Source organism: Mastomys coucha, unplaced genomic scaffold (assembly GCF_008632895.1).
Source record: "Mastomys coucha isolate ucsf_1 unplaced genomic scaffold, UCSF_Mcou_1 pScaffold22, whole genome shotgun sequence".
NCBI lineage: Eukaryota > Metazoa > Chordata > Mammalia > Rodentia > Muridae > Mastomys > Mastomys coucha.
In genome coordinates, this window is record NW_022196905.1 from 101,141,500 (window position 1) to 101,154,748 (window position 13,249).

Sequence of the window (13,249 nt, forward strand, 5' to 3'; positions counted from 1 at the left end):
TAGAGCCCCATGCATGTTAGGCAAGTGCTTTCTGTTTACTACATCCTTCAACCCCACACTTACTGATGTATTTAGCATTGTGGTAAGAATATTGAAATAAATGATTATCAGTCCTTAATCCTAGTTTTCTGGGAGCACTGTACCATGGATGACATGATTGCCAGGGTCTTCATGCCAAGCTGATAAGGAAACCATCTTTGACCTATATCATCTTGCTATGTTTTAAGTGAAAAATAATCATATTCTTCCCTCCCACAAATAAGAAACTACAGAAACTAAAGGTTGCTAATTTGTGTGTTGTTTTTAATCCAAAATGTGTTTGTTAGGATGATTCCTTACTCAAATTAATTCAGGTGCTTTTAGAGCTGCTGCTTCTTGAAGTAGTTTCTTTTTGTCAGCCATGCTTTTCTGCCTATAGGCTAATAGAGGACAGTGGGGCAGTCAGCCTATAAGACAACAGTTTATGCACCGGTAAACAGTAGGGATTTTATAGCATCCTGAGAACTTCACATCCATGAAGTATGTACTGGTAAACAGTAGGGATTTTATAGCGTCCTGAGAACTTCACATCCATGAAGTATGCATGGGTAAACAGTAGGGATTTTATAGCGTCCTGAGAACTTCACAGCCTTGAAGTAGAGCTGGGGCTTTTTCCCCTTTCTTTCCTCTTGTCTTTTGGAGAAGGATGAAGGTCTTCTCCCAGAAGCATGTTCTTGTAGGGAGGTCGCCACTCCCTGAGGGAAAGTTGATTTGTGTAATTTCAATGGGGCTGTGTATACTTTTTTCTTTTTGAGTCTGAAATGCTCAGGCTTTCTCCTTTATTGGGACAAGTGTATATTAATTACTACACTCTGGGTATAACAGAGGAAAGAAAAACTTAACTATTTTTCATTATGTCTTTCTGTAACTTAATGAATATATGTTCCCTGCTTATTTTTTTTAAAATTGGAACAAACTATGTCATTAATAAGTAAATTCCAGATATTTGCCTTTTTTGTATTTAAGAAAATGACAAGCCGGGCAGTGGTGGCACACTCCTTTAATCCCAGCACTTGGGAGGCAGAGGCAGGTGGATTTCTGAGTTTGAGGCCAGCCTGGTCTACAGAGTGAGTTCCAGGACAGCCAGGGCTACACAGAGAAACCCTGTCTTGAAAAACCAAAAAAAGAAAAAGAAAAGAAAGTGATAGACTTGATGCTTGACTTACTATGAGTGACATATGAAAGATATTTTTCTTATTCAAACCACGTTACTCTCATAAACATAAATTTTAAAAATAAGGAAAAAATGAAAGCCCGTGACTTGAAGTGCTCTGTAGGCTTTTGTGGTACAGCCAGTTCACGCACATCTCCAACGAGCTTACACACAAGTGAGATTCACACTGCACTTACTTTATTTGGCTTTGACAGTTTGTGGGGGTAACCCCTAATCTTCTAACCTCCCCAGTGGTGTATTCCAGACACTTGTTTCTCCTGGCCATGTGCTCATAGTTCCTCTCCCTTCATGGTGGCTTCCTCCTCCCTTTTTTTATTCTGATCTCTCCCAAAGAGGACATACAAAACTGTAATCATTGGAAAAAATAGCCATTTGTATGCTGATAAGGGAAGCAAGATCATACAGAATCCATCTAAAACATTTTTTAATTTAAATTAGTTGTTTCTCTCTATTCTATCTATCTATCTATCTATCTATCTATCTATCTATCTATCTATCTATCTACTTTTCTTTTATTGTTCTTCAATTCCTGCTTCACTTAAGATCTGTCAGATGTTCTGGGCCAGAGGGCTAAAAATAGATACTCTAACATTATAAAGAATATTGAGGACTGTCCAAGTAGTTACCTGTCTCTGTCATTTCCTTAATTTTTGGAAGCTGAGTTCTTGAGCTTCCTGCATATTCAAGTAATATTTGTTCCTTCTCTGGTCTCTGAAGGGATTGAAGACTAGATGGTTACAGTCTCAAAATTAAACTTAAGTTGTTGATCATGTAAAAGATGTTCTAGGTTTTAAAATTTTTAGGATGGTAATACAAGTTAAAATAAAAAATGATTTAGATACAAAATTGTAAACTCATTAAGATATGTTAGATGTTAAAGTACTCTAAGTTGCCAAATATAAATGGACTGGACCTTATAAATGTATATTATACTTTGTAGTCTTCATAATTGTTATAATGGTATTCAACTTTTATTTAAAAGAAAGAGACTTTTATTGGACTAAAAAGGGGAAGTCTAGAGAGATCATTTTGTATATTCTATGGATGCCTTACTTGTCAGTTAAAAAGCCTATGGCCTATGGCTTAGGAGGAAATAGAGGTGGGACATTGGGAGGAGAAAGAATTCTGGGAGAGAAGGAGGGGAGGGACAAGCCCTAAAAGGGGTGAGGAGACATACGCATGGTACCTAACGAAGCATAGGTAACCAGCCATGTGGCAAAGTGTAGGTTAAAATAGATGGGTTTTCTTTAGTTATGATCTAGTCAGAGTAGAGCCTAGCTCTATGGCCAAGGTATTTATTAATATAATCTGAGTCTTATTTCTAGGAGCACAGGGCTGGGGATTGATTAACTACAGTAGGCTTTAACCTGTCTATAGTCAAGTATTAAGGAAGTAGATGAATATGGGACTGGAAAGATTGCTCAGAGTTTAAGAGCATGATGCAGCTCTTGCAGAGGGGTTTGGGTTCCCATGTACCCATTAGATTCTTCACAACTGCCTTTAACTGCGGCTACCGGGGATCCTGTGCCCTCATCTAGCCTCTGTGGGTACTATACTCACATATACAGATCTCCCTCCTATGCCCTCTCCCTCCACCCCCTCATTCATACATATAGAAATAAAAATAAAACTTAATAGTGGTTGATAAAAATATTTTGTTTTAGCCACCTAGACAATTGCTAAATAACTGTGAAATATATAACATTAGAAAACAACAGTCTTTATCTCCCAGAGGGAGACTAACCCCCAAAATAAATATTCCCTATGTGAGAGAAAGCTATATTTTCTTTACCTTTTCATACTTTGATTTCTGTAGCACTAGAAAGTTTGGGCTTTGGCTCTTACATCAGTGAAGTAAAAGAAGTCTTACAAGAATGCAAGACAGTAGCATTAAAAAGAAGAAAGGCCAGTTCTCGTTTGGAAAACCTTGGCATTCCTGAAGAAGAATTATTGAGGCAGCAACAGGAATTATTTGCAAAAGTAAGTAATATGTTTTGAATTATGTTCATTAGAAATCTATCAAAATCAGTGTTTTTAAAAAAATCACTGTATGGGTTTGTAGATTTAGCTTAGTGGTAGAACACTTGCCTAGCAAGCGCAAGGCCCTGGGTTCAGTCCTCAGCTCTGAAAAAAAAAAAAAAGACAAAATAACAAAAAAATCACTTTATAAGTCAACATACCTAGAGGATTATCTAAATGGTTGCAAGAACCAGTTGTTTGAAGAGAATAATTCCAAATACCTCTTGGATTTTATCTCTTTTTTTCCCAGATAGAATGATCACTTAAAAGCATGAAAATGCACTTAGACATCTTTATTATGAGTGGAACACAGGGAAAGCCTGGTTAATATTTTCTGTGTAGCCCAGTGTTGCTACAAGCTGGTTTTGAATTTACAATCCTCTTGCCCACCAAGTACTGAGATGAAAGGAACGTACCACTAAACATCACTGCATTTGAGCCTTAAACATTATTAGGCACAAGATCCAAGTAGCATTTAATATAGGGGGTAGAAAGAAGTCTGGTTAAATAAGCATACTGCTCTTCTGGAGAACCTGAGTTTGCTTCCCAGCATTCACATTGGGAGGCTCCAAGAAGATCCAACACTTTTCTCTTCTGAGGGTACCAGTACTCACTGCACATGCCTCCTACAGACACATAAATGCATATATGTAATTAAAATAATAAATAAGAGAAAAACATTTTGCAATATTCATTGAGTTCTGACCATTTGTTAATCCCATTACCATGCAATTTGAATATATTAGCTCATTTAATCCTTATAAGAATCTATAAGATGGGGGCTGGAGAGATGGCTCAGCGGTTAAGAGCACTAATTGCTGTTCCAGAGGTTTTGAGTTCAAATCCCAGCAACCACATGGTGGCTCACAACCGTCTGTAATGGGATCCGATGCCCTCTTCTGGAGTGTCTGACAGCTACAGTGTACTCATATACATAAAATAAATAAAGAGTCTATAGGATGAGTTGCCAAGGTGGCTCAGCAGGTAAAGGTGCTTGCTTGCTATTTCTGGAATTTTCCACTTAATATTTTGGTTGATTCCAGGTAACAGAAATCATGAAAAGTGAAACTACATATGGGGAGACCACTGTACTGTTCCAAGTACATCTGCTTTGCTATCTGAAATCTTCTTTAGATTCTACTACCATTAGGGGCTAGTGTAAGTAAATGGGCCTTGCTTCTTTTCCTTACTCTTCTAGTTCTTTCACCCATCCAGGAACAGTTACTTACTTATTAGGTCCTTTGAGACAGGATTTCACTGGTGGCCTAGGCTGCCTCTGTCTTCCAGTGCTTGGATTATAAGTGTATGCCATTATACCCAGTGTCCAGAAACATTTTTGTGCTGGCTGTACTAGTTGTCCTGTAGTAGCAACAGAATCCAGTCTGCATTTTTCTGTTCCTGAACCAGCCTGAACCTGTGTCCTCTCGGCGTGGGTCTCTACAGGTGGGTTTCCCATGCTTTCACACTTTAGTGAGCATGCCTGCTCTTTGGAGTCTGAGTTGAGTTCCACCAAGTTCCTTCAAGTATAAGTTTTAAACGCCCCAGCCTCCTCTTTTGTTTCCGGCTTAGATTTGTGACTGATGCTTATATTTGGCATCTCCCTGGTGTCTTCGTGTTCTTTTGCTTTTTTAGTTTACCTGTTACCAATTTTATATTTGGTTAATGTCTTTTTACTTATTTAAATTGTTTCCCAGAGCTAATGTTAATTCTCTTGCCTGATTACACCTTGACATATGCAGGAAGGAGAAAATAATATTTTGGTTTTATTTGAAATAAGTGTACAGTTTAAATAGTAAGTGAAAAGGAAATTTTTTAGTTAGATTGGATAAAAAAGAAAGACAAAATGAAAATTTAAAAATGTATGGTATACATTTGAGAAACATTTTATGTTCTGGGTTTCTTTTGAACCATGAGGGTAGAAAATTGTAATGAGAACTCAGAAGAAAATATCAGAGTAACTGCTGTGTTCTCCATGATATTTCACCCTAATTGTACTGGATACCTTTTAAGCCACCAAAATTATGTTTATATGAAAATTGTAATTGAAGGGACAGAAAAGAAGTAAGACAGAAAAAAGTGCCAAAAAGAGACTAATGCTATTTTTTTCCTAATCAACCTTGTTAGTTTGTTTGTTTGGGACAAGGGTTCCCCTGTGGCCCTGGCTGTCCAGCTCAATCTGTTGACCAGGCTGGTCTTGAACTCAGGTCTATCTGCTTCTGTCTCCCAAGTGCTGGGACTAAAGGTGTGTAGTGTATCACCACCAACCAGCTCTGTCAACCTTTTGTTATATATATATATTTTTTTTTTCATGTGTGTGGGTGTTAATTGCATGTTAGTTTATATACCATATGTATACATTACTAGCAGAGGCCAGAAGAGGGTGTTGGATCCCTTGGAAGTGGAGCTAACAGAAAGTTGTAATCATCCATGTGGGTGCTAGAAACCAAACCTGACCCTCTGTAAGAGAACTCACTCAGTACTCTAACTGCTAAGCCAAACTCTCTAGCCTCTCTATTAACCTTTCAATTTTTTCAGTTGAACTAAAAATATTAAAGTTATTATTTTCTAGATATGTCATAATTATATAGTACTTAGAAAATGTCTACATTTAGTGAGTATGTTAGTTGATTTAATTTATATTTTACTAGAATATATATACTTGATTTTATGTTTTTCTTAGGCTAGACAGCAACAAGCAGAATTGGCCCAACAGGAATGGCTTCAAATGCAGCAAGCAGCTCAACAAGCCCAGCTTGCTGCAGCCTCAGCCAGCGCATCCAATCAGGCAGGATCTTCACAAGATGAAGAAGATGATGATGATATCTGAAATTCACTACTTGGGCTTCTGTTTCCTCTATAAGAAAACAGTGACAGATGTGCTTATCTGTAATTTTGTATGCATCGTGGTGGACTTACCATTGGTATTCTAGAGACATCTGCTATTAGGTTTCAACTACTGTGCTACACATGTAAAACTGTCTCTTTGAACTATTGAAAATTTAAGGTTAAGTATAATATCACCTTTGAATTTGTAATGGTGTTTCTGAAATCTTAGACCAGTGTGAACCCTTTATTTGGTCAATAAACAGTGTTACAGAAAACTTCAGGTTTATAAAAATACAGTGAAATTTATAGAGATCTCTTAATCTGTATTTTTATTTTCTCTGCCCTTTAACTGAACTAAAATTGAGAATTTATATTGAGATGGGGCATGGTGTGATGCAGAATACATTGAATCAGGTTGGTGAAAAAGTTCAGTTCTATACAGTATCTAAATGTTTTTGTCTTTTAAAGTGAGTATATATACAGGCAACAATTATATATACTCAGATAAATAAACTTGTTTAGAGGAAATCTCAAATAAGAAGACATTCAATAACTAGGAGGGGAATGTATTCACTAGTAGTTGTATAAATTTGGTGAGTTATGTTTTTGATTTTGTTACTGTTTTGTGTAACAGTGAAGACTAGTTTTATTATAGTATAATTTATCTTGAACTACACTATGCCATTTCAGAGACTGGCTTATCTTGAAGATTGTCACAGTTCTTACTATTTCACTCCAGTTCAGTAATTGCTCATAGTGTTAGTTGCTTAGTCCATTTTTTGAGTGTATAAGTGGGGCGCTGCTTGGGTTCTGTTGGTTAACTGAGGTGCCTGGATATGCAAACCTTTGCTAGGGAAATAAATGAAAGCTAATGAACATGTTTGCTATGAAAAAGGGCTTTAAATTCTTATTTAACATGTAGTTTACTTATGTTTGCTTTTAGTGTAGTATTTACATTTTCTTGATTAGGTGGCCTAAAGACTCCAATGACAATGACATCATTGTCCCCATCATCAGAAGTCAGTGGTAGCTTTAAAAATTTTATGTTTGCTTAAAAAGTGTCATAACTGACCAGCCCTATATGAAGTGTTAACTTGCTTCTTAAAAGGGAACAGCTTTAATTTGGTTTCAGTGCATAAAGTGTGGTAGTGCTTGTGAGAGGGATCCAGTGTATTTGGTGAAATGGCATATTACTTATATTTTGGAAACAGAAAAATGCCACCTAAGATAATATAAGTCATTAAGTTCCTATGTCAGTTGCCAAGCCAATTAAGTTTCTGTATTCACCAAGCCCCAGAAGAGATTCTAGCTGCTAGGATTTCAATTTTGAGAGCTAAGAAATGTTTATAAGTATTAGATTTCTTAATATTCATATTTTTTAGTTTTAGAAGGGAAATTTATATGCATATTGTTATGCATTTATCAGATATTCTTCCCCCATATAACAAAAAGGTAGTAATTTTGCTAAATGTTTTATGTTGAAGTTATTTCAAGGTATTTCATGGATATGCCCATGATGTGTTTGGAAAAAGTAGAAGGAATCGTTTTTTTCAAAAAGATTAAGTACCAAAGGTAGGTAGTTTAGTTTACAGAGATAAGTTAGTCACTTTGGGCTTTTCTAATTTGTACTGTAACATTCTTTTATTTTGTTTTAAATACATGTTTCTCAAGTAAACAATTTAGGTAATTTTCCATACTTTTTCTTTCTGATGCAGACTTCAGGTTAATTAATATTTTACTGCATCTGATGATGTATTATATGTTTGAAGCCTAGTGACTTTTAATTTTGATGTTCTTGTGATTTCATATGCTGTATTCTTCAAGCAATAAAATTCTGATGTGTTTTGTAAATTTGTTTTTATATTTAATGATTATAGGGCAATTTCTGTTTCCATTTTCACTACTTTGGAGAATGGTAAACCCAAAAGGCATTGGTTGTTTAGTATGTTATACCCCCTATCAATAGTTTACTGCTATTTCAGTAAACAGTTTTGCTTGTTTTTGTAATGTCTAGATAAAGGAACAACAGAGCGCATTAAGGAGTATCTTGTTATTAGCATTTAAGAGTCACAGTTATTTGTTAGTCATTAGAATGGTTTAGTCTTCCAGAAACCCTTAGGTGTTTTGTTTTGTTTTGAGACAGGGTTTCTCTGTGTATTCCTGGCTGTCCTGGAATTCTCTCTGTAGACCAGGCTGGCCTATAACTCAGAAATAAGTCTACCTCTGCCTCCCAAGTGCTGGGATTAAAGGCATGCACCACCACTGCCCAGCTAGATCCCTAGTTTTTGAGTTATTTAGTAAATACTTTCCCATCTCAAATAGATAATTTTTTCCATCAGATTAGAAGATTACTATACTAAAAGGTCCTTTTCTTTTGTTAAGACAGGATCTTGCTTGCTTAGCAAGCCCAAGTGGCCTTATAGCAATCTCTAGCCTTAGTCTTCTGGGTATTGGTGTAGTACATCTGTGCCACCACACATAGCTAAAAGGGGAACTATCTTTAAACTATGTATACCATATATGCAGAAGAGAGCACAGATTAAAGTTTCACAAAGTAAACATAGCCCTCTGATAAAAACACAAGATATTGTAAGAAAATTCAAAGTCCTTGCTTGCTCCTGTCATGTTTTTTATTTATTTAATGTACGTAAGTACACTGTAGCTATCTTCAGACACACCAGAAGAGGGCATCAGATCTCATTACAGATGGTTGTGAGCCACCATGTGGTTGCTGGGATTTGAACTCAGGACCTTTAGAAGAGCAGCAGTCAGTGCTCTTAACTGATGAGCCATCTCTCCAGCGCCCCTCTCCCTTTTTTTTTTAAATGTGTCTATATGGGTGTTTTCCATATAGGTATGTCTCTGTACCACATGTCTATTGGTTGTTCAGGAGGAGAATGTCGGATTCTTAGAACTGAATTACAGCAGGTTGTGAGCCAAACCTAGGTCTTTTGGGAGAACTAGCAGTGCTCTTAACTAAGGAGCCATCTCTACAACTGCAGAACTTTATTTTTTCTATTTAGATATGGTCTCAGTATATAGCCCAGGATGGACTTGAACTTACAAGAGACCTGTTTGCGTCCACCTCACTACTGCTGTGACTAAGGGAGTGCACCACCCTGCCTGCCTGCTTTCTATCCGTTTTTAACAGTCCTCTCCTGTGGGAAGCCACTTCATAAGCACATCGCCATTACAAGATGGCGATGACATCTGGCTTGCCGTTAGCATAAAAACGCCTTGTGCGCATGTGCCTGTAAATCCCAACGATCTGCGGCGGAGTGCCTTTGGTCACGTCAAATGGCCTGATTGTCCCACAGCCTATTATGAGTCGCCACGTCTGAGGCAGGCATAGAGCTCTATATAAGGGAAGGTTTTTGAGATAGTCGGGGTCCTCCTCCTCAACTGAAGCTTGTGATCTCGCTCTCAAGATACATTAAAGCTTGTACTGCAGAAGGATCCTGTGTGTGCCGCGTTGTTCCTGCTGGCGGGAGATAGCGCGGGACACTCTCCTCTCAACGATAAATTATTTTTGCCTTGAAAATATCTTTAGATGAATGCAGCCATAGGTAATCTGCCCTTTTTACTTTTCATATCTGTGAATGTTGCCTTTTACCTATAGCAAGTACTTAATTACTTAAAAAAAGATTTATTCTCCTACAATTGTATCAATCTGAAGTCCCAGTCAGTTTCATTAGTTCAAAATTAAGTTACCAGCAGAACTGGTTCCTTCTACAGGTAGGTGATGGGAGTCTTTCAACTTCTAACTTCCTTATTCTTTACTAATGGACCCTTTTCTACATCTAAAGCCTGTTTTAGTCTCCACACCACATTCTCTTTTTATAGTCAGATCTTCCTTTACCACTTTATATTCCAAGATGGTTCTCCAAACACAAGATCCTTAATTACATATACAAAGTCTCTTCCCAGATAAAGTTATATTCACAGGATCTAGAGATTAGAACCTGACATATCCTTGGAAGCCATTGTTCAACCTCTCAAAGTTAAAATTCACCCATGTTGTCCTATGTAGTTGTTTCATTCTCATTGCTATATGGTATTCCATCTGTATTTTTAAAACACTTCCAGAATTTGTTACTGATGGGCATTTGAGAATTCCTAGTCCTGGACTATTATAAATAGTGCTATGGACAACATTCTTTTGGTGAATGTATGCATTCCTTTCTGTTGAATATTTATTAGGAGTAGAAATGCTGAGTCACAACATGTACATATTTCAGATTAGTATGTATTGTTAGATAGTTTCCAGACTGCTTATAATTAGGTACCATTACCTTAGTAATGAACTACCCTATAATGGTTTAGCAGCCTGAACATATATTTTGAAACATAGTAAATAAATTCTACTTCTAAAGTAGGCCTTTGTTATTTATTATCCTATAAGAGAAAAAAAAAGCAAAAGTGTGAGTTGGAGAGATGACTCAGCAGTTAAGAGCACTGCTTTTGCAGAGAACATCAGTTCATTCCCAGAATTCATAATGGTGGCTCACAACCATCCTTAACTCCTGTTCTAGGGAATCTGATATCCTGACCCCCCTGGGCACCATGCATGCCTGGTAATATGCAATCCCTGGAACCTATGGAAAGGTGGCAGGAGAGAAATAACTTCTCTAAGGTGTCCTCTGACTGCCACATGCATGTAACATATGCATACACATAGTAATAAAAAATTTTAAATTATTTAAGGCATTTGTTCTTATTGGCATAGCAGTATTAAGCATTCATTAGCTTATTACTCTTAAAAAGAAATGCAAATTTTAGATAATTTTTTGAGTTGCAGGAAAGTGTGACATAATTTCTTATAACTATTTAAACATGGTTATTTCCTTAAGTTGGACTCTTAAATGATACTTAACCAATCCAAATGACTACCAGAAAGAATTATTCAGACAGCAGAGACACTTCTATTTGCTTCACCTTGATTCTTTGTCTTTTCATTGTCTGTAGGCTTTTGGCTCTAAATCCTGTCCATTCCCTATCCTCTCTCCCTTGCTCTGGGCCAAATAAGTGACCTCTCATCTCAAATCAGCACTGGTCCCTACCTGAATTTTTTTGTTTGTTTGTTTTGTTTTGTTTGTATTGTTTTGTTTTTTGAGACAGGGTTTCTCTGTGTATCCCTGGCTGTCCTGGAACTCACTCTGTAGACCAGGCTGGCCTTGAACTCAAAAATCCACCTGCCTCTGCCTCCCAAGTGCTGGGATTAAATGCATATGCCACCACTGCCTGGCCCCTACCTGAATTCTTAAATGAGTTGTAAAAGTATTTTTTATTCTCTTGTAGCAATTGTTTTCCTGGAGGCTTATTGCCTCTGCTAACCTAGGCCTAAACATGGACATGTCTAGCCTCTGTACAATCTAATCTAGACCTAGAATGTTTTCAGCCTCAGAGACTTAATGTTGAATAAGCTCAACCTTTCTAGTTCTTTCTGTGGTCTGGCTGGCTGATCAGCTCATCAGTTCTGGCTTAAAACTCCTCTCCATGCTAACTCTCCACCCTGATCCAATCTGCCCTCTTTCTTCCTCTCCCCCCTTCTCTCCCCTTCCTCTCCTCCTCTTCCTCTTCATACTAAGTTTGATAATATGTTCTCGTCTTCTGGCTCCTCAATTTCTGGCTTGTTCTGTTGTTACCTATGTCTAGTTTGTTCTCTCTTCCACCTGTCTCTAAAACTCTCTGAGTAAAACTACCTCCTCTCCATTTTTCCACTTGGTTCTCTTAAGTAGCTTCCTTTTTCCCTTCTCATTAGAGTTGGGTGCATATTACTCAGTCAAATCTTTCTCTGATTCATCACATTGTCTGCCACTCAATTAGATATCACTTTCAAACATGGCTGCTTCCTTTCTCTGCTTTCTCTGTGTAGCCCTGGCTGTCCTGGAACTCACTCTGTAGACCAGGCTGGCCTCCAACTCAGAAATCCGCCTGCCTCTGCCTCCCAAGTGCTGGAATTAAAGGCGTGTGCCACCACCGCCCTGCAAGTGGCTGCTTCCTTTCACAAACTAACTTTATTGTTTTAGATTAATTGCATGTCTGTATTACAACCAGAGATTAAAGGTATGTGCTAAATTTAGGCTGAGCCACACCACAACTAGAAATGGTTTAGTGTCAGGGTTCACAGTGTGATCAAATATTCTGCAACAGTGAGGTGTTATTACTGTTTCTGTCATAAATCAAAAAGTAATAAAACCCTAGAGCAAGATTTTTCAGGTTCAGCATTAACATTTGGAATTCTTTCCTTCCTTCCTTCCTTCTCTCCTTCCTTCCTTCCTCCCTCCCTCCCTCCCTCTTTTTTCCCTTTCTCTCTTTCTTTCTTCCCCTCTTTTTCTTTCTTTCTTTCTTTCTTTCTTTCTTCCTTCCTTCCTTTCTTTCTTTCTTTCTCTTTCTTTCTTCCCCTCTCTTTCTTTCTTCCCCTCTCTTTCTTTCTTTCTTTCTTTCTTTCTTTCTTTCTTTCTTTCTTTCTTTTTCTTTCTTCCTTTTGGTGGGAGGCTGTCTTGTGTGTTATCTTTCTCAGCATCCTTAACTTAGATCTAATGGTTAGCATACCTAATATCACCTTCACTGTGACAATACCAACATACCTATAAGCTGCTACATACCCCTCTGGGAAGAGAGAAAGGGGATTAAGTTTACTACTCTTAGGCTGGCGAGATGGCTCAGCAGGTAAGAGCACTGACTGCTCCTCCAAAGCAGATCCTGAGTTCGGATCCCAGCAACCACATCTGTAGTGCATCTGAAGACAGCTGCAGTAAATTACGCTGGAGCAAGAGGGGCCGGCAGAGGTCCTGAGATCAACAGCAGCCACACACATGATAGCTCACAGCCATCTGTACAGCTACAGTGTATTCATACACATAAATAAAAATAAATCTTTTAAAAAAAAGTTTACTACTTTCTTCTACCTTGTCAGTGCTGAGATTACAGAAGTGTGCCACCACTTTTGACTACTACTTTTTTCTTTAAAATGGAGGCTAACTGGGCCTGGTGGGTCCACTTCCCGAGGATTGAGGTAGGAGAGTCACTATGAGTTCAAGGCTAACCTGAACTACATAGTTGCAAGTCAGCCCAGGCTACAGTGATACCAGTCTCATAAAAAGCCAAAATGAATAACTTTAAATTATAAGAACCCTGTTTTTCATATCCCAGTAAAAAAGCTTACTTTCAGATAAGTAGAGAACATGA

At 37.7% G+C, this 13,249-nt stretch overlaps 1 protein-coding gene across 2 annotated transcripts in view; it reads left to right on the forward strand.

Annotated features, from left to right (window-relative positions):
* Positions 1-7,909, forward strand: part of Dr1 (down-regulator of transcription 1) — an 11,757-nt gene extending 3,848 nt beyond the window's left edge. Inside the window, exons 2-4 of one of the 2 annotated variants that reach the window (XM_031337239.1) lie at positions 3,030-3,193; positions 4,276-4,390; positions 5,913-6,025. In XM_031337239.1, coding sequence (XP_031193099.1) covers positions 3,030-3,193; positions 4,276-4,389 — 278 coding nt within the window. In that variant the 3' untranslated portion in view covers position 4,390; positions 5,913-6,025. Of the gene's footprint in view, positions 1-3,029; positions 3,194-4,275; positions 4,391-5,912 lie in introns of both variants that reach the window. The other variant, XM_031337238.1, reaches the window with a different exon arrangement.
* The last annotated feature ends 5,340 nt before the right edge of the window (positions 7,910-13,249 follow it).